This window comes from Kogia breviceps, chromosome 11, assembly GCF_026419965.1.
Source record: "Kogia breviceps isolate mKogBre1 chromosome 11, mKogBre1 haplotype 1, whole genome shotgun sequence".
Taxonomy (NCBI): Eukaryota; Metazoa; Chordata; class Mammalia; order Artiodactyla; family Physeteridae; genus Kogia; species Kogia breviceps.
Window position 1 is genome coordinate 72,795,010 of NC_081320.1, and position 21,957 is coordinate 72,816,966.

General features: G+C 40.7%; 1 protein-coding gene across 3 annotated transcripts in view; it reads right to left on the reverse strand.

Moving 5' to 3' along the window:
- Positions 1–21,957, reverse strand: part of GALM (galactose mutarotase) — an 89,442-nt gene that overhangs the window by 61,753 nt on the left and 5,732 nt on the right. The window contains exon 2 of one of the 3 annotated variants that reach the window (XM_067007766.1): positions 21,229–21,371. The exons of the other annotated variants lie outside the window; for them this stretch is intronic. Coding sequence (XP_066863867.1) covers positions 21,229–21,235 — 7 coding nt within the window. The 5' untranslated portion in view covers positions 21,236–21,371. The remainder of the gene's footprint in view (positions 1–21,228; positions 21,372–21,957) is intronic. 3 annotated transcript variants of the gene reach the window in all.

Below are 21,957 nucleotides of genomic sequence, written 5' to 3' on the forward strand. Positions count from 1 at the left end.
ACTTTGGGGCACTGATAAATAGCCAAGAGGAACAGGGGCAGAGAATCTAGCTAGAGGGAAGGGGCCTGGCAAACACTAATGACCAGGCTCAAAAGGTTACGGGGCCGCTCAGGCAGGGTCCAGCCAGAGTCAAGGCGGTCAGCTAGTCCATAGATGATTTCAGTAAATGAGCTTGTACCCTATTGTAAAGCAGGCCTTTTGCTCCCTGGTTCATTGGAGACTGTCTTCTGGGTGTGCTATGGATTACAGTCAGCAAGTCAGAAGCCTACAGGCAAATTCTGCCCTCCTTTTGGGTAGGCTTGAACAGAGAAAATTTTAGCCCTACTTCTATTCCTCTTCAAAAGGTCAACACTGAATTTAGGTCAGAGAATTGCAGTGGAAGTGGCTATTTCTTCTGGGTTCAACCACATTCTATAAAGAAGTGTGGTTATACAAGGCCCAGGTGAAGTCAAGAGGAGACAGAATGTGACAGGCCCCTGTGTAGTGTTTTTTTTTCTGACACCACTCTTTTTTTTTTTTTTTTTCTGGTACGCGGACCTCTCACCGCTGCGGCCTCTCCGGTCGCGGAGCACAGACTCCGGACGCGCAGGCCCAGCGGCCATGGCTCACGGGCCCAGCCGCTCCGCGGCATGTGGGATCTTCCGGGACCGGGGCACGAACCCGTGTCCCCTGCATCGGCAGGCGGATTCGCAACCATTGCGCCACCAGGGAAGCCCCTGACACCACTTCTGATACGAAATGTGTGTTGTTTTTCCACATACCAACCAATTCTATGACACTAATTGAGTGCCCAACAATTCAATTCTGACACTATCTACCTAGAATTAGGGTAAGAGCCCATGAGTTAAGGGGCTCTCTCCCACATGACTGCCCCTACTTCAGAGCAGCTGCAAATGGGGTCTGCAGGCTACCCACTCTTCTGCCTGGCTAACTACAAATTTGAGAGTTCCCACGAGCTCCCCTCAGGTTTTTTTTTGTTTTGAATTTTATTTTTTTATTTTTTTATACAGCAGGTTCTTATTAGTTATCTCTCTTATACATATTAGTGGATACATGTCAATCCCAATCTCCCACTTCATCCCCCGCCATCACTTTCCCTCTTTGTGTCCATCCCCTCAGGTTTGATAATATTCTAGAATGACTCATAAAACTCAGGAAAAACACTTTAGTTACATCTACCAGTTCCTTATAAAGGATATAACTCAGGAACAAACAAATGGAAGAGATGTGTCAGAGAAGAAAGAAAATTTCCCTTACCCTTCTAAGTTCTTCTGATTGGCCTAAGAATTAAGTTGACATGAGAAAGATTAACAGGAGAAAATCAAACAAAAATTTAATAACATGTATACATGGGAGAGACCAAGGAAAACTGAGTAACTCACCAAAATGGTCAGAACCCTCACCTTAAACACCATCTTCAGTTAGAGACAAAAGAGGATGTTGGGTGTAGTGGTTTGGGACTCTAAAGGGGAGGAAGGCAGTTAACATGAGGTGGAAAAGCAAATGTTTGTTGGTAAACAAAGGTTTTCTGGGCCATGCCAAGACAATGGGGCACAGAGAGGAATTTTAACAAACAGACTTTGGTAGGTTCCTCCCTGCCAAACATACATAGTTCATACTATAGTTATCTATGGTGGTAGCTCCCTCCCTAGAACAGGGCCTCTACCTACATTCTTTACGCAGTTAGGGGGAAGGTCAAAAGTTCTTCCTGAGTCTTTTGGGCCTTGATAGTTTTCAGTTCAGAATAATCTGCATGTCAAGAGATATTTTGGGGTGGCAAATTTTGCTCCCCTACAGATGCGTAGGGCCAGTTATAGGGGATGGGGGTGGAGAGGGGGGATCGGCACAGAGCTTCCATGCTCTCTCCTGTCGTGCCATCTTCCCAGCACATGAATGTGTTCACCAACTTGGAAGCCCATGGGACTTACTTTTTAGGTTTTTAATCAAGGGTTTATTAGCTAGGCATGATTAATTAAATTACTGGCCATTGGTGATTGAACTTCGTCTCCACCTCTCTCCCTCCCTGTGGAGGTCAGGGGCTGGGGCTGAAAGTCTAGCCCTTTCATCACTTGGTTGGTTTTTCTTGTGACCAGTCCCCATCCTGAAGCTACCTAGTGTGGGTCCCCCCCCCCCCACTTAACCCCCCGAAGGGTTATCTCATTAGCATAAGACACTCTTACCACTCAAGAGAGTCCAAAGATTTGGGAGCTTTGTGCCAGGAACTGGAGACAAAGACCAAATAATTTTTTATTATTACCACAGCCCTCAACTGGGCCCCACCACCCACTCTGTCTACCAGAATAACCAGGTCAAGGAGGAGAAGAGAGAAACTTCCAGACAGGGCAGTGATTCTCATACTTTGGTGCACATTAGAATAATCTCAGAAACTTTTTTTTTTTTTTTTGGTATGCTGGCCTTTCTCTGTTGTGGCCTCTCCCGTTGCGGAGCAGAGGCTCCGGACGCACAGGCTCAGCGGCCATGGCTCACGGGCCCAGCCGCTCCGCGGCATGTGGGATCTTCCCGGACCGGGGCACGAACCCGTGTCCCCGGCATCAGCAGGTGGATTCTCAACCACTGCACCACACAGGGAAGCCCTCGGAAACTTATTTAAAATGTAGATTCTTGGGTCTGACTCTCAGTGACTCAGTGACAGTCATTGAGAGGAACCTGAGTATCTGTATTTTTATTTTAAAATTTTTATTTATTAATATTATTATTATTTTTGGCCGCTTGGCATGTGCAATCTTAGTTCCCCCATCAGGGAAAGAACCTGTGCCCCCTGCAGTGGAAGCACAGTCTTAGCCCCTGAACAGCCGGGGAAGTCCCTGAATTTTTAATAAACTCCCTAAATGATTCCCATGCTCGCTGAAGGTTGAAAGCCAGGGAGTGAGCATTTCCTTTAGTGTTACCCCCAACCCCAAAACTACTCCTTTCTATAAGCTTGTCTAGTCAGAGCCCCAAGTCTGACTGTAGGTTACCACCTTCCCCTGACTTAAAGATGAGGAAGAATTACAATTGGGTACAAAGGACTCCCAGGTGAAGCAGATCTTTAGGATCCTGGAGGTTCTGCCTCCGGTTGGAATCAGAATCTCAGCAAAAGGAATCAGAATTAACACTGGTCAGTGTCTGCTGTGTCAGGGATGTGCATGCTAGGCGTTTTCATGTGGTTTATCTGTGAGGAAGGTATAGCTGTTATTATTTCATGGTTGGGAAAACCGAGACTCAGAAAAGATATGGCCAACTAGGTACAGCCGGTATTCAAACTCAGGCCTGCCTGGCTCCAATACCTACCTCAGAATGGTAAGTAATTAAAAGGGAACATGCTGAGCTGGTGTAACTTAATTGTGGGCTGGAGTCGCTGCAGCCACAGTACCGAATGTCAGTCACTCCATAATCACTGCTATGGAAATGGCAGCGCTGACAGGGCAGCCCTGGGCTGCCAAGTAGGAAAAGCTTTAGCCTACGAATGCTACTTACTGAAAAGTTACTTCCTCAGAACCTCCATGGGAAATCACCAGTCCTGTTGAATGTTTTCTTGTCTTTTTGCTGAACTCAAATCCCTGTGGTAGGAGAGCCCAGCCAACGGTTCTGGAAATTGCTGGGATCATCACATCTTGGGCTGAATCTGGTTGAGTCCAGCGTGGTTGAGCCCAAGTTTTTCCTCTTCTGACAGGAGGAGTGTGCCCTGGAGAGTTCTGTGCATCTAAGTCCTGTCAGCAAGGCCAGGGCAGGCCTAGTGGGAGAGTAGCCCTTCAGTTCATGGTTGGGGTAGAAGGAGACACACTGAAATAGGAAAGGTGACACCCAAGGCTTTTTGAGTTAGCCAAGGTCAAATCCAATGGGAGCAGTGGGGAAATAAGTAGGAGAAGGAATATAAAAGTCCACAGCCAGAATTTTGTAGTTGGTCAAAAGGAAGTGGACCAGGTGATGGGAAGTGGTTCAGGGAAGAGTCACTGAGTGGACAGCTTGGCTACCACACCTGGAGTGTGTCACAGGGCAGGCACAGGACCTTAGAAGAAATATGTGGATCTGGCCAGATTCTGTTCTGCTTCCATGTAGGTTCTTCTCCGTCTCAACTGGAGTCCACAGTGTGACATGACATTGATAGAAGGGGCAGGACAGGGAAATAGTGGTGTCACCAGGAGAAACTGGCCAAGTGATCACCAGGATTTGGATTCACCCATGAGTCCAGGGTCTAGTCCTCAGCCTTTCAGGCAAGAAACTCAGTCTTTTTTTTTTTTTTAATTTACTTTTTCAATGAAGTATAGTTTTTTGGGGTGTTTTGGCTGCGCCACACGGCGTGCGGGATCCCTGTTCCCTAGCCAGGGATTGAACCCAGGCCACGACAGTGAAAGCCTGGAATCCTGACCAGTAGGCCACCAGGGAACTCCCTACTGAAGTACAGTTGAATTATGATGTTGTATTAAGGAATTTCCGTCTTGTTAGAGCCCCAGGATGAGTCCTGCTTAGGGCGACTAATACCAGCTATACTCTTATGAGACTGATGTATAAAATAAAAGCCCATTCTATTTCCTTAAAAGGAGGTTATCCTTTTCCACTGCCAGCTTCTAGTATTGAAGAACTAGTGATGATGAATTAATAATCAAGGACCATTTGATAAGCATGGATTGGAGCAGAAAGCTGGAGAGTTTGGGCCAGGGCTAGGCCCCCCCAAAATGTACTTGCTTGTAAGTGGGAGTTGTCTCTGATGACTGGATTGCTGATGCCCCATGGATTCAGTGCCTCCCATGGGGGTGCGGCATATAACCAGCCAATGTTTGTATTTTCGACTTGGCTTTTTTTGTGTGCTTCTGATTCAGAGTGTATAATTCAACTTTGTTGTGCAGAGAAAATGGATTTTTCTATTATTTTTTCCATAACTGATGTGGTCTTCTCTTGAGCTCCCACCTCCTGGTTAGTTGTTTGTGGTGGTGATGATTAGCCAAACGTCCCAACTGGTTTAAAGCATGGTAATGCTGATAATTGAAATGAGCGCTTTAAGTATGTTAAAAGATAAAGTGAGGCATTTAAAACGTTTTAAGAGTTTGTTTGAGCAGAAATGGATTGGCATAGGGCAGCACCAAACTGGAAGTGGTCAGGAGCTCTCCACTAACAGGAGCCTGGAGAGACACTTTTATAGAAAGAAAGTGGAAGCAAAGTAAGGAAATTATTGATTGGATATATATATATATTTGGCTGTGCTGTGCAGCTTGTGGGATCTTAGCTCCCCACCCAGGGATCGAACCCAGGCCCTTGACAGGGACAGTGAGGAGCCCTAACCACTGGACCGCCAGGGAATTCCTGATTGGCTGTATCTTAAAGCCCAGTTGGCTACTTGTGACTGGTTGTCCTTAGGTTTCAATTTCCTAAACTTTGAGGCATTGACAGGTTTAGATTTTGGTTTGCTTACATAGGGCCCTCATGGCATTAGAGTCACCTCAGTTTAATGGCCTCCTTGTTGAATTAATTTAACAGGTATGTTCAGTTTCTCTTGCATTAAAAAAACAGAAGACAAACCCCCCTCCCCCCAAAAAAGCAACAACAAAAAAATCCAGACTCTCAGATAACCGCCCCTCTCCCTGCTTCTTTTTCTAACTTGTTGAGCAGGTGTTGAGAAGAGGGAGGGGTATGGCTTATGAGTACATGTCACAGCAGGAAGAGCCAGGGGCCTGGGCTGGGGGCCCCTTGCCTCCTCTGCCCCCATGTTCACTTGTTTGCTACAGGCCTCACTGGTTTCCAAAGCTGCAGCCTGCTACAGTTAACACGTGGCTCCTAACAGCCTTGGCAATGCTTCCTAGGAATGTTGACCCCCCTCTCCCTTGCAGTCTTGGCCTCCACTCAGTTCCCTCTGACTGTGAGTCTCTGCTTCATCCTCCATTGGCCTCCTGCCCTGGGGGTCCCCTGCAGCATCTGCTGTGGGGTTTTCTTAATGACCTTTATCCTCTCTCATTAGTTCTACTGCAATATTCTCCAAATAGCCTCTATGGCCTCCTCCAATCTCTTTTTCTTTCGAAACACCCACATAATCACGTCACTCCCTTCCTTCAAAACTTCTAAGAGCTTCCAGTTTGCTGTAGGATAAAGTTTAAACTTTAGCGTGCTTAGTCTGGTATATAAGACTGAACAATTTGACTTCAATGTGCTTTCCAGCCTCATCTCCCCTTCTCCGGCCTCCCATGCCCACCTAACACATCATGCCCTTTCATGCTTCTGAGTTTATGCATTCTTCTGTCTGGAATTTTCTTTTCTCTACATTCTTTAAGGCCTAGCTCAAATGTGTTTCTGTGAAACAACGTTTTCTTTTTCTTCATCTTTGCGTAGATCTTTAAGGAAGATTAAATATTTTAAATTAAACTTAAAGGCTTAAGGAAAATTTGTGTCCTCGATAAAGTATATAACAATTTAAACCCAGATTAACTATAAATGGTCTTTTCTGTGTACAACAAGCAGCCCCTGGACATTAAAGTAAACCCACTTTGACATTGACATATTTAGATAATTTTTAAATATAGAAGTCTCATAATTGGTTTGTTAAAAGTGCTTGTGGGGCTTCCCTGGTGGCGCAGTGGTTGAGAGTCCGCCTGCCGTTGCAGGGGACATGGGTTCGTGACCCGGTCCGGGAAGATCCCACATGCCGCGGAGCGGCTAGGCCCGTGAGCCATGGCCACTGAGCCTGTGCATCTGGAGCCTGTGCTCCGCAACGGGAGAGGCCACAGCAGTGAGAGGCCTGTGTACCGCAAAAAAAAAAAAAAGTGCTTGTGGTTGCAAGTAACAGGATACTTGTTTGCAACAGCAAGTCATAGTAGGTTAACAAAAAAGAGTTTTCTTTTTCTCACATGAGAAATCCAGAGCTGAACAGTCCAGCACTGGTACAGCTGCTGAGAAATGCTGACAAGGACCAAGTCTTCCTGCTCCACCTTCCTTAGCTTATGGGCTTTTATTCTCATGCTTGTCCTCTCATGTCACCAACAGGCTGTTGCATCTCCAGGCCTCATGCCTGCTTTCTAGGCAGGAAGAAGGAAGAAGAGACAAAGGAACAAAAGGGCTCTGCCAGTTGTGATTACCCTTTTAATCTGTAAATAAAACTTCCCTGGAAATCTCATCTGAGAGAGTTCTGCTTACATTGTATTGACCAGAATGAAGTCATACAGCTGCTTCCAGCAGCAAAAATGGAAAAAGAAATATAGTCATTGGGGGATTGGTTCCAGGACCCCTTCAGATACCAAACTGTGGATGCTCAAATCCCTTATACAAAATGGTGTAGTATTTGCACATAACCTACTCATATGCTCCCTTATACTTTAAATCCTCTCTAGATTACTTATAATACCTAATATATGCAAAGGCTATGCTAATAGTTGTACATACAATGTAAATGCTATGTAAGTAGTTGCCAGCATGTGGCAAATTCAAGTTTTGCTTTCTGGAACTTTCTAGACTCTTTTTTTGCTTTGAATATTTTCAATCTGAGGTTGGTTGAATCCATGAATGCTAAATCCATGGATAAATACAGAGGGCCAACTGTATTTTGCTCTCTAGCCCCTATAGTGGAAAAGGTCGGGAGAAGAGGACATTGTGAATGGCTTTTGGGTTGCCAATCCCTGAAGTCTATCACAGGGCTCCACTGGGTTATATTATTCATGTGATAAATTATAAAGAAGGATCTTGATGGAAGGTGGGGAGAGAAAATGGTGGAATATTAGGGTATACTGAATCAAAAACCTCAGGTCTGAACTTTGTTTCTTGGCCTTAAAGCTTTAGCAAAGAGATTACTCAAATCCAAGAGACTTTTCTTTATGGCACTCTTTTCTCTTTCAGATTCCTTCCGGAGAACAGATTTTTAAAAAAAATCTTTATTGAAATAATCTGCAAACCATAAAATTCATCCATTTAAAGTGTACAATTCAATGGTGTTAGTATATTCACAGAGTTGTGCAACCACCATCCAAATCTAAGTTCAGAAACTTTTTATTATCCTAGAAAATAACCCCCTACCCAGTAGCAGTCACTCTGATCCCCACCCCTAGCCCCACAAGCCTAGGCAACCACTAATTTACTTTGAGCACACATTTTTAAAAGAGTGATTTTCTGCTGGAAAGTCAATAGGAAGCACTATAAAAATGAGCTTTGGGGGTAGGTAATTTGATGTAAATATATCATGGAAGGCAATTCATCTGCTGTAGTAGAGTTTTGTGTGTGTGTGTGTATGTGTGTGTGTGTGTTTGAAGGAACTGATGCAGTATTGCACCCAATGAAAGCAGAACTTTTTTTTTTTTAATTTTTTTTTTTTTTTTTTTTTTGCAGTACGCGGGCCTCTCACTGTTGTGGCCTCTCCCGTTGCCGAGCACAGGCTCCGGACGCGCAGGCTCAGCGGCCACGGCTCACGGGCCCAGCCGCTCCGCGGCACGTGGGATCTTCCCGGACCAGGGCACGAACCTGCGTCCCCTGCATTGGCAGGCGGACTCCCAACCACTGCGCCACCAGGGAAGCCCGAAAGCAGAACTTTTAAGCACCTCGTCTCTTTCCTCATTTTGTCCTATAGAATCATGCTGTTTTCTAAATCTTGTCTGTCTTATATTTCAGCCTTTCTTAAAGGTAAGTGAGATTTATAAAGACATAAATTAGATATAAAGTTACAAAACTCAAAATTCAAATGCAAAATCTCATTAGTGGGAAGCCTTTAATTAAAAAAAAGAAAAGAAAAAAAAAAAAAACCCTAAGGCCTGAAGGGGCCAAACATTTGCTGATTGAAAGTGATAACTGAGCCAGGTGCCTTTCCTTCTCCCCTGGTAAGGGTACAGCCCCTGTACCTCTTTGTGTTATTTGGAAGAGAGAACATCATTTATCTACTGAAATGAAAGTGATCAAATGGGCCTAAGACTCAGAGTAATTGCTTTCATTATTGTTTGCAGCATTCCCTCTAACTGTCATATCCTGCTCTACTTCATACCTGTTGTATCTAGATGAGAGAGAAAACAGGAAATGAGGCAGGTACTGAGCAAACAGCTATCACCAGTGAGATCTAGAACCAGGGCTTTCTGACCAGAGGTCTGAGGAACTTTGGAAACAGAAAATTTGTGCCAGATAATACTGAGAAAAGAAAGACTGTGCCCAAACAGAAGTGAGGGAACATTTCAATGAGACAGATTTTGATATTGGGTTACATTGCATTTAAGGTAGAGATCTTACCCCTGAAGACTGCAGATTTGAATGTTGTTCATTTGGTTTCAGACACAATCAAACTATCAAGCTTCTTTTCCTCTCAGCTACATTTTTCTTTGCCTTTAATTACTATCACTATAGCAGGAAGACATTTTGTACCAGTTTGCCATTAAAAATGGTGTACAGTTAAGTTAGCTTTCTGTTTATTTTTATCTTATTTTTTTGAGATTTAAATAAATCAACAGCTGCGTGGATTCTTTAATAACCAATAATTTCACCTCTGAAGAAAAGATAAATCCCTATTTTAAAATCTTCTTCCAATTTATAAAGTTCATAGGACTTCCCTGGTGGTCCAGTTGTTAAAACTCCGCACTTCCGCTGCAAGGGGCACGGGTTTGATCCCTGGTTGGGGAACTAAGATCCCGCATGTTGCATGGCATAGCCAAAAAAACAAAAAAATTTCATAAATGGGAAAGCAATATTTCTGGTTTCTAGAACAGTATGATTTCTTCATAGGCACAGTTTAAAATTCTCTGCTTAAATTTTTGAAGCATGCAAAAAAGAAAAATAGAGAAAAATATAATAAACAGTCAAGTTTCAAATCTTGCTTAAGAAATAAAACATTGCAAATACAATCGGCCCTTCTGTGTATTCTTCACTTAGTGCATTCCTCACTTTTCCCACAAAAGAAGAAAATTCATACCTGAATTTGGTTTTTACTCTCAGACATGCCTTTATAATTGTGATACATATCCATGTAATCCTTGTTAAAAACAAGACAATAGGCCCAAAATGGAGTCACTTAAGCTAAGCCCTCAGTCTCTCAACTGAGACTTAACTACAGTTTGGCTCTCCCAGAAATGAAATCTTAAACCAGTCAATTAGGAATCCCCTGATCAGCACTAGTTAGGTAATCTGCCTGACAGACCCCTGTCATCTCCTAAAGGAAAATAACCTTGCAATAACCAATCTGCCTTTTTGCCAAGTACAACTTCCTTGTATCTGCTCCCTTCTACCTATAAAAGTCATTCATTTTGTACCACTCCTTGGAGTTCCTTTCTGTCTGCTAGATTGGATGCTGCCTGATTCATGAATCATTGAATACAGCCAGTAATATCTTTAAAATTTATTCAGTTGAATTTTGTTCTCTAACATCCTTAAACAAAATCAGGTTTTCTGCATATTTTAAACTTTTCGGAGTGAAGGAAGCACTACAGTTCTGGCAGCAGCTTTGGCTTTGGGAAGGCCAAATAGCTGAATCCTGCTTCAAGTTCATCTCTGGCACCCAGTTCAGGGATCAAGGCATGACCAATGATCACATGATCTTGTAGTTAACTTTATAGCTAATCAGTGCAGCTATAACAAATTACTTGAACAAGATGTGTAATTTGGATTTATTGTTAATATCTGGAAATTCCTTTTCAAATATAATTTAGATTTCTAGATATAAGTTGGAGTGAAAAATCTCTTTGTATGCTTTCGTATGTTGAAATTCTATCAGTCTCTGAAGTAAAAATATGTATTTATTATTGCAAAAGGAATATGCCAGAATAATTAATGGTGATTATGAAAGATGTTAATTTTATATGAAAATTATTAAAAACTTTTCAATAAATAAATAGGGAAATAGATGGACATTTAATACAACTATTAAGAGTGCATTTGCTAGATTGTTGTAGGAAGAAAAATAGACTTATATTGAGTCAATAAATGTAAATCCTTATGAAAATAATAATACAAGTCAGAATAATAAAGATTATATCATGATTTTAATAATTGTGCAATTATTTGTATACTGGTACAAAACATTAAATAAAATAATCTTTAAGAACTCTACTGTTTAGTTTTAAAATTCTGTTTAGATCATGAATTGTTCAAGAAACAGTGTCATTTGGGAAATTTCTTCTTTTTATGAAGATAAATTTAAAGTAGAATGTCAATTTTGCCAACTCAAAGTTTCACCAAGAGGGGAAAACTCCAAAATCATGTACAACATCTATAATAAATCATTTTTGGTTCAGACATAATAAAAATATAAAGTATATGAAGAAAAGAAAAACGTATTGGAGAAAAATTAGATAATTCCCAAATACCTTGCTTTTCTACTGACCTCAGTTAAAAATGAGTGTCTATTTAGTATCACACATAGGTAGATCAGTGACTGCAGAAGCGAAATAGCATCTGACAGTGCTAAAGAAATTATCGTTTATGTATTATGATGCAATTACAATGTAATTACAAAATTAAATAATTAAATAGTGAGAAATACTTTCAGTATAATTCAGATTTTTTTCCTGTATCCCAGAAGCCATTCTTTGATGTTGATATTTACCTTTGTCCTCAACTAAATATTGATTTCAACTTACTGGCCTTAGGCCAAAATGTGTATTTGGTACACCTCTGTTGTACTTTATTTTATTTTATTTTGACTTTTATTTTTTTATACAGCAGTTTCTTTTTTAGCGGCCATGGCTCACGGGCCTAGCCGCTCCGCGGCATGTGGGATCTTCCCAGACCGGGGCACGAACCCACGTCCCCTGCATCGGCAGGCGGACTCTCAACCACTGCGCCACCAGGAAAGCCCTATACAGCAGCTTCTTATTAGTTATCTATTTTATACATATTAGTGTATATATGTCAATCCCAATCTCCCAATTCATCCCACTCCTCTATTATACTTTATTACTTTTTATACTTTATATATTATACTATATGCTTTAAATAGTCTTCAACCTGATTTTTTGCTCAACTTTATATTGGTGATATTAGTTCACTTTTTTTTTTTTAGTTCACGTTTTTACATGTAGTTCAAGTTATTCAGTTTCACTAGCTGAGCAGTTTAGCATGAATTGTATTTACAATTCATCTCTATCCCTTTTCCTGTTGATGGAAATTTAATTTGTTTTCAGATTTTCAGAATTACAATTTTGCTACGTGCATTTCTGTACGTATCGTCATGTGAGGGCTTCTTTAATATTTGTACCTAGAAATGGTAGTGACATGCTGGGTCAAAGAGTGCTTCTTTTTTTCCCCCATATGTTTTCCCTACAAGTGCTTATCCATTTTTATGAATTAAAAAGATCACCTTTTGAATGATGACTCCCAAATCTACAACTCCAGTCTGATCTCCCAGGCATCAGATCTCTCCATTTGCCTAGCAAATATTCTAAGTAGAAACTTGGATGTGCTGCCACTACTGTACACTTATCTTATCCAAGACAGAGCTCACTGTTTCCTCCCAAGCTTTCTCCTTACAAAACATGTGTTGCAATTATAAAAACCTTGTGCATGCAAAACTGTTTGTTACAAAAAAATGAGCATCTTCTATTTAAAAATCTATTTCTAATTCAGACATGTTTTTCACTTTAAAAAATCTATATACCTGTATACAAACATATACACAAATATATATAAGTTTGGAATAAATAGAAAGATGGGCTGGCCTTTCCTGCCTTGCTCTAAAGCAGGGGTCAGCAAATGTTTTCTATAAAGGGCCAGAGAGTAAATAGTTCAGACTTTCTGCCATATGCTATTCTTCACAACTACTCATCTCTGCCATTGTAGTTCAAGAGCAACCATCGACAATATGTAAAAAAATAGGTATGGCTGTGTTCCTATAAAACTTTATTTGCAAAAGCAAGCAGTGGGCCAGATTTGGCCCATGGGTCATGGTTTGCTGACCCTCTTCTAGGAAACCAACGGTTTTCACTTAATTAATGATTACTTGCTTCCTGGACCATCTGCATAGAGTTGTGCATATGAGAAGCAGCTAGGTCGCAGTTCTGCACATTAACAGTATAATTTAGTGAGCCTGCTCTTGTGGTTTCTGATTTGGGTGTCATATTTGAGATCACTCTTTGTTTTCCCTGTCTATAATATCTTCATATATGTTGTGTGTCTCTCCCAGGGAGCACTCCCAGTGGCCTTACACTATACTTCAGTATCAGATGCTCTGGACAGTACTACTCTCTAGTCCTCCCCCAGTGTGATTTCTTTTGCAAACCAGGTAGCCTATGTTTTATGTCAGATCTTTCTTTGCAAATATCCCACTTAAATTTAGTGAAAACTGGTCTGGAATCTTACATTTATTTATTTAATTAGCTATGCAATGGTGAGTTTTACCACTTACTAGTTGTATGATTTGGGCAGATTATGTAATTTTTCTGTGTCTGAGTTTCCAGTTCGAAAATGAGACAAGTTAACACTTACCATATAAGGTTTCTGCAATGATGAAATGAGCTAATGGATATAAAGGATCTTGTGGCCAGGCACATAGTGATGATGACAATAATAGCAAACACTCTCATTGCACTCGCCATGTGCTGAATTGTTCATGTGCCCTATGCATGTATCCACTTGAATAAACCTTACAATAATCCTATACAGGGTATTATGATCATCTCAATTTTACAGTTGAGAAACAGAGAAAAAGAGGTTACACATCTAAAAAGTGGCATAGCCTGGATTTAAAACCAGGAAGTTTGACTCAAGAGTCCATGCTCTTACTCCTTTATTCTTAGCTTGCCCTAATAAGATTAAAAGAGCCAGGACATGCTCTAATTTACAGGCTATTGTAGTGATGCACTGTACATCTTTGTTCTTATATCTTTGTCCATATATCAGATTACTTAAGACCCTTGTATATTTTTATTTACAATATGAAATCAAGGGCAAGTGACAGACATGGAGACACAGGAGTCATGCTGACGCATGCGCCAGGAATGAATTCCTGCGTGTCACTTGTACAGGCTGGATGGAGTGAGCTCTGAGATATAGGGTCCCATATAGGGAGAGTCCTATAGGTGCTAAAGAAGGCCCCAAGCTGACACAGGAAAGAGGGACCTCTGTCCTATCCTCAAGGACCTGGATTCTTTCAGCAATCTGAATATGCTTCAAAGTGGATCCTTCTAGAGTCTTCTGATAAGACCTCAGCCAGCCAACCTGTTGATTTCTTTCTTGTGAGATTTGGAGCAGTGAACCAGTCAAGACCACCTGGAATTCTGACCTACTGAACTATCAAAGGGATACATTGATTAAATAGTAAAGGAATGGGTTTCGTTCAAGATGATGGCGTAGAAGGACATGTGCTCACTCCCTCTTGTGAGAGCGCCAGAATCACAACTAACTGCTGAACAGCCATCAACAGAAAGACACTGGAACTCAGCAAAAAACATACCCCACATCCAAAGACAAAGGAGAAGTGGCAATGAGACGGTAGGAGGGGTGCAATCGCAATAAAATCAAATCTCATTACTGCTGGGTGGGTGACTCAAACTGGAAAACAATTATACCACATAAGTCCATCCACTGGAGTGATGGTTCTGAGGCCCACATCAGGCTTCCTAACCTAGGGGTCCGGCAATGGGAAGAGGAATTCCTGGAGAATCAGATGTTGAAGGCTAGTGGGATTTGACTGCAGGACTTCAACAGGACTGGGGGAAACAGAGACTCCACTCTTGGAGGGCACACACAAAGTAGTGTGCACATCAGGACCCAGGGAAAGGAGCAGTGACCCCATAGGAGACTGAACCAGACCTACCTCCTAGTGTTGGAGGGTCTCCTGCAGAGGTGGGGGATGGCTGTGGCTCACTGTGAGGACAAGGACACTGGCAGCAGAAGTTCTGGGAAGTGCTCCTTGGCATGAGCCCTCCCAGAGTCCGCCATTGGCCCCACCAGAGAGCCAGGTAGCCTCCAGTGTTGGGTTGCCTCAGGCAAAACAACCAACAGGGAGGAAACCCAGCTCCACCCATTAGCAGACAAGTTGATTAAAGTTTTACTGAGCTCTGCCCACCAGAGCAACACCTAGCTCTACCCACCACCAGTCCCTCCCATCAGGAATCTTGCAGAAGCCTCTTAGATAGCTTCATCCACCAGAGGGCAGACAGCAGAAGCAAGAAGAACTACAATCCTGCAGCCTGTGGAATGAAAACCACATTCACAGAAAGATAGACAAAATGAAAAGGCAGAGGACTATGTACCAGAAGAAGGATCAAGATAAAACCCCAGGAAAACAATTAAATGAAGTGGAGATAGGCAACCTTCCAGAAAAAGAATTCAGAATAACGAAATGGGGAAATAGGGAAAATGATACAGGACCTCAGAAAAAGAATGGAGGCAAAGATCAAGAAGATGCAAGAAATGTTTGTAACAAAGACCTAGAAGAATTAAACAACAAACACCTAGAAGAATTAAAGAACAAGCAAACAGAGATGAACAATACAATAACTGAAATGAAAAAAAACTCTAGAAGGAATCAATAGCAGAGTAACTGAGGCAGAAGAACGGATAAGTGACCTGGAAGACAGAATGGTGGAATTCACTACCATGGAACAGAATAAAGAAAAAAGAATGAAAATAAATGAAGACAGCCTAAGAGCCCTCTGGGACAACATTAAACGCAACAACATTCGCATTATGAAGGGTCCCAGAAGGAGAAGAGAGAGAGAAAGGACCTGAGAAAATATTTGAAGAGATTAGAGTCAAAAACTTCCCTAACATGGGAAAGGAAATAGCCACCCAAGTCCAGGAAGCGCAGATAATCCCAGGCAGGATAAACCCAAGGAGAAACACACCGAGACACATAGTAATAAAACTAACAAAAATTAAAGACAAAGAAAAATTATTAAAAGCAGCAAGGAAAAAATGACAACATACAAGGGAACTCCCATAAGGTTAACAGCTGATTTCTCAGCAGAAACTCTACAAACCAGAGGGAGTGGCATGATATGTTTAAAGTGATGAAAAGGAAGAACCTACAACCAAGATTACTCTACCCGGCAAGGATCTCATTCAGATTCAACAGAGAAATCAAAAGCTTTACAGACAAGCAAAAGCTAAGAGAATTCAGCACCACCAAACCAGCTCTACAACAAATGCTAAAGGAACTTCTCTAAGTGGGAAACACAAGAGAAGAAAAGGATCTACAAAAACAAACCCATAACTATTAAGAAAATGGTAATAGGAACATACATATCGATAATTACCTTAAACATGAATGGATTAAAGGCTCCAGCCAAAACACACAGGCTCGCTGAATGTATACAAAAACAAGACCCGTATATATGCTGTCTACAAGAGACCCACTTCAGACCTGGGGCCCCTAGAGACTGAAAGTGAGGATATGGAAAAAGATATTCCATGAAAATGGAAATCAAAAGAAAGCTGAAGCAGCAATACTCATATCAGATAAAATAGACTTTAAAATAAAGAATGATGTAAGAGACAAGGAATAACACTACTTAATGATCAAGCGATCAATTCAAGAGGAAGATATAACAATTATAAATATACATGCACCCAACATAGGAGCACCTCAATACATAAGGCAACTGCTAACAGCTATAAAAGAGGAAATCGACAGTAACACAAAAACAGTGGGGGACTTTAACACCTCACTTACACCAATGGACAGATCATCCAGACAAAAAATTAATAAGGAAACACAAGCTTTAAATGACACAATAGAAAAGATAGATTAAATTGATATTTATAGGACATTCCATCCGAAAATAGCAGATTACACTTTCTTCTCAAGTGTACATGGAACATTCTCCAGGATAGATCACATCTTGGGTCACAAATCAAGCCTTGGTAAAGTTAAGAAAATTGAAATCATATCAAGCATCTTTTCCAACCACAATACTATAAGATTACAAATCAATTACAGGGAAAAAAACATAAAAAACACAAACACATGGAGGCTAAACAATACGTTATTAAATAACCAAGAGATCACTGAATAAATCAAAGAGGAAATCAAAAAATACCTAGAGACAAATGATAATGAAAACACGATGATCAAAAACCTATGGGATGCAGCAAAAGCAGTTCTAAGAGGGAAGTCTATAGCAATACAATCCTACCTCAAGAAACAAGAAAACTCTGAAATAAACAATCTAACCTTCCACCTAAAGGAACTAGAGAAAGAAGAAGTTAGTAGAAGGAAACAAAACCCAAAGTTAGTAGAAGGAAAGAAATCATAAAGAACAGAGCAGAAATAAATGAAATAGAAACAGAGAAAACAATAGCAAAGATCAACAAAACTAAAAGCTGGTTCTTTGAGAAGATAAACAAAATTGATAAACCTTTAGCCAGACTCATCAAGAAAAAGAGGGAGAGGACTCAAATCAACAAAATTAGAAAGGAAAAAGGAGAAGTTACAATGGACACTGCAGAAATACAAAGCATCCTAAGAGACTTCTACAAGCAACTCTATGACAATAAAATGGACAACTAGAAGAAATGGACAAATTCTTAGAAAGGTATACCTTCCAAGACTGAAGCAGGAAGAAGTGGAAAATATGAACAGACCAATCACAAGCACTGAAATTGAAACTGTGATTAAAAATCTTTCAACAAACAGAAGTCCAGGACCAGATAGCTTCACAGGTGAATTCTATCAAACATTTACAGAAGAGCTAACACCCATCCTTCTCAAACTCTTCCAAAAAATTGCAGACGAAGGAACACTTCCAAACTCATTCTATGAGGTCACCATCACCCTGATACCAAAACCAGACAAAGATACTACAAAAAATGAAAATTACAGACCAATTCACTGATGAATATAGATGTAAAAATCCTCACCAAAATACTAGCAAACAGAATCTAACAACACATTAAAAGGATCATACACCAAGATCAAGTGGGATTTATCCCAGGGATGCAAGGAGTCTTCAGTATACACAAATCAATCAATGTGATACACCATATTAACAAATTGAAGAATAAAAACCGTACGACCATCTCAATAGATTCAGAAAAAGCTTTTGACAAAATTCAACACCATTTATGATAAAAGCTCCCCAGAAAGTGGGCATAGAGGGAACCTACCTCAACATAATAAAGGCCATCTATGATAAACCTACAGCAAACATCATTCTCAATGGTGAAAAACTGAAAGCATTTCCTCTAAGATCAGGAATAAGACAAGGATGTCCACTCTTGCCACTATTATTCAACATAGTTTTGGAAGTCCTAGCCATGGCAATCAGAGAAGAAAAAGAAACAAAAGGAACACAAATTGGAAAAGAAGAAGTAAAACTGTCACTGTTTGCAGATGACATGATACTATACATAGATAATCCTAAAGATGCCACCCGAAAACTACTACGCTAATCAATGAATTTGATAAAGTTGTACGATACAAAATTAATGCACAGAAATCTCTTGCATTCCTATACACTAATGATGAATCATCTGAAAGAGAAATTAAGGAAACACTCACGTTTACCATTGCAACAAAAAGAATAAAATACCTAGAAATAAACCTACCTAAGGAGACAAAACACCTGTATGCAAAAACTATAAGACACTGATGAAAGAAATTAAAGATGAAATAAGCAGATGGAGAGATATACCATGTTCTTGGATTGGAAGAAATCAGTATTGTGAAAATGACTATACTACCCAAAGTGATCTACAGATTCCATTTAATCCCCATCAAACTACCGCTGGCATTTTTCACAGAACTAGAACAAAATATTTTTCAATTTGTATGGAAACACAAAAGACCCCGAATAGTCAAAGCAATCTTGAGAAAGAAAAACGGAGCTGGAGGAATCAGGCTCCTGGACTTCAGCCTATACTACAAAGCTACAGTAATCAAGACAGTATGGTACTGGCACAAAAACAGAAATATAGATCAATGGAACAGGATAGAAAGCCCAGATATAAATCCACGCACATATGGTCACCTTATCTTTGATAAAGGAGGCAAGAGTATACAATGGAGAAAAGACAACCTCTTCAATAAGTGGTGAACAGCTACACAACAGAATGAAATTAGAGCACTCCCTAACACCGTACACAAAAACAAACTCAAAATGGATTAAAGACCAAAATGTAAGGCCAGACACTATAAAACTCTTAAAGGAAAACATAGGCAGAACACTCTATGACATAAATCACAGCAAGATCCTTTTTGACTCACCTCCTAGAGTAATGGAAATAAAAACAAAAATAAACAAATGGGACCAAATGGAACTTAAAAGCTTTTGCACAGCAAAGGAAACCATAAACAAGACAAAAAGACAACCTGAAGAATGGGAGTAAATATTTGTAAACGAAGCAACTGACAAAGGATTAATCTCCCAAATATACAAGCAGCTCATGCAGTTCAATATCAAAAAAACAAACAACCCAATCCAAAAATGGGCAGAAGACCTAAATAGACATTTCTCCAAAGAAGATATACAGATTGCCAACAAACACATGAAAGGATGCTCAACATCACTAATCATTAGAGAAATGCAAATCAAAACTACAATGAGGCATTACTTCACACCAGTCAGAATGGCCATCATTAAAAAATCTACAAACAATAAATGCTGGAGAGGGTGTAGAGAAAAGGGAACCCTCTTGCACTGTTGGTGGGAATGTAAATTGATACAGCCACTATGGAGAACAATATGGAGGTTCCTTAAAAAACTAAAAGTTGAACTACCATACGACCCAGTAATCCCACTACTGGGCATATCCCCTGAGAAAACCATAATTCAAAAAGAGTCATGTACCACAATATTCACTGTAGCACTATTTACAATAGCCAGGACATGGAAGCAACCTAAGTGTCCATCAACAGATGAATGGATAAAGAAGATTTGGTACATATATACAATGGGATATTACTCAGTCATAAAAAGAAATGAAATTGAGTTATGTGTAGTGAGGTGGTTGGACCTAGAGTCTGACATACAGAGTGAAGTAAGTCAGAAAGAGGAAAACATATACCGTATGCTAACAAATATATATGGAATCTAAAAAAAAAAAAATGGTTCTGTAGAACCTAGGGGCAGGACAGGAATAAAGACACAAACGTAGAGAATGGACCTGAGGACACGGGAAGGGGGAAGGGTAAGCTGGGAAGAAGTGAGAGAGTGGCATTGATATATATACACTACCAAATGTAAAATAGATAGCTAGTGGGAAGCAGCAGCATGGCACAGGGAGATCAGCTTAGTGCTTTGTGACCACCTAGAGGGGTGGGATAGGGAAGGTGGGAGGGAGATGCAAGAGGGAGGGGATATGGGGATATATGTATACACACAGCTGATTCACTTCATTATGCAGCAGAAACTAATACGACAATGTAAGGCAATTATACTCCAATAAAGATGTTAAAAATAATAATTGTGGGAAAAAAAACCACAACTGAGGTCTAAAAAACCTAGTTCAGGGAGTTCCCTGGCAGTCCAGTGGTTAAGACTCTGAGGTTCCACTGCAGGGGGCAAGGGTTCGATCCCTAGTCTGGGAAATAAGGTCCCACATGCCACATGGTACAGCCAAAAAATTTTTTTTAATTTTAAAAATAAAAAATACAAACCCTAGTTTGTGTTATCGTTAGCATACCTTGTCATTTTTATTTTTTATTTATTATTATTATTTTTTGTGGTACGCGGGCCTCTCACTGTTGTGGCCTCTCCCATTGCAGAGCACAGGCTCTGGATGCACAGGCTTAGTGGCCATGGCTTGCGGGCCCAGCCGCTGCGCGGCATGTGGGATCTTCCCGGACCGGAGCATGAACCCGCATCCCCTGCATCGGCAGGCGGACTCTCAACCACTGCGCCACCAGGGAAGCCCTTCTTGTCATTTTTATACTGGACTCAACATCAACGATCAGGAAAGGATGAGGTTATTAGTGACTTGCTTACCGTGGAAACTTCCTTGATGGGGTGGGGTGGGCCATAGCCAAGATATTTTTTTACTCAAATTTAAAAAGAAAAGAAGAACTGAGAGCTCATACTTAACAAAAAGGTATTACATGCTACTGATCACTTATAATTGGGAGTGGTCTGTAGCACCTAATACGTTTTTGTTAAATGTGAGCAGCTACCGGTTAATTTTGTTTTACCTATATTTTCATATACAAGATGAATTTACTTTGATAAATTCTATTTACTCTAAACAGTGGACAGATGCTATGATTTTACTCTATTTATTACAATTATTTTTAAAGATGTCTAAACACTATCAATTTATATGAGTCAAAGAGAAAGGTGAAAATAAATATTATTTCTAAGACTAAAGGTAAGTGGTTATAACTGATAACAAGAATATGAATTTTACCTGTCATGGTCTGGTCATATACCAGATATCCTTCTAGGGTCAATGTATTTATTTTTGCAGATCTGTCACAAATTATTATTTTTTTGAAGAGGCCAAACACAGTGGCAGCTCCAGCCCCAAAGCAGATGTGCCTGATAGAGAATCTGAAAGAGAATACCATTGTGGTTACACTTGACTACACAGTGAGCTAATAGTGCTTGAGGCACTTCCTGCAGGGTGCATCCTTTTGGAACGGTGGTGTCTTACCACCATAACTAACCAAATGTGGACTGAATTAAAGGGGCTAGTTTGGGTAAAACACCATAGTGCTCGTTCTTGGTGATCTCTAACAAGGAAAGTGGTATCATCACAAATAGTATACTCTGGATTTGACAAACTTTCATAGGAACTAATTGATTTGTCTCTGAATGGACTTTGTTCTAAGCTGGATTTCATGTTAAACATGTCTTAATTAAAATACATTTCTAGGGGCTTCCCTGGTGGCGCAGTGGTTGAGAGTCCGCCTGCCGATGCAGGGAGCGCGGGTTCGTGCCCCGGTCCGGGAGGATCCCACGTGCCGCGGAGCGGCTGGGCCCGTGAGCCATGGCTGCTGAGCCTGCGCGTCCGGATCCTGTGCTCCGCGGGGGGAGAGGCCACAGCAGTGAGAGGCCCGCATACCACCAAAAAAAAAAATAAATAAAATAAAAAAAAATACATCTCTAGGGTTCCAATCCTTTGGAAATATTGCTC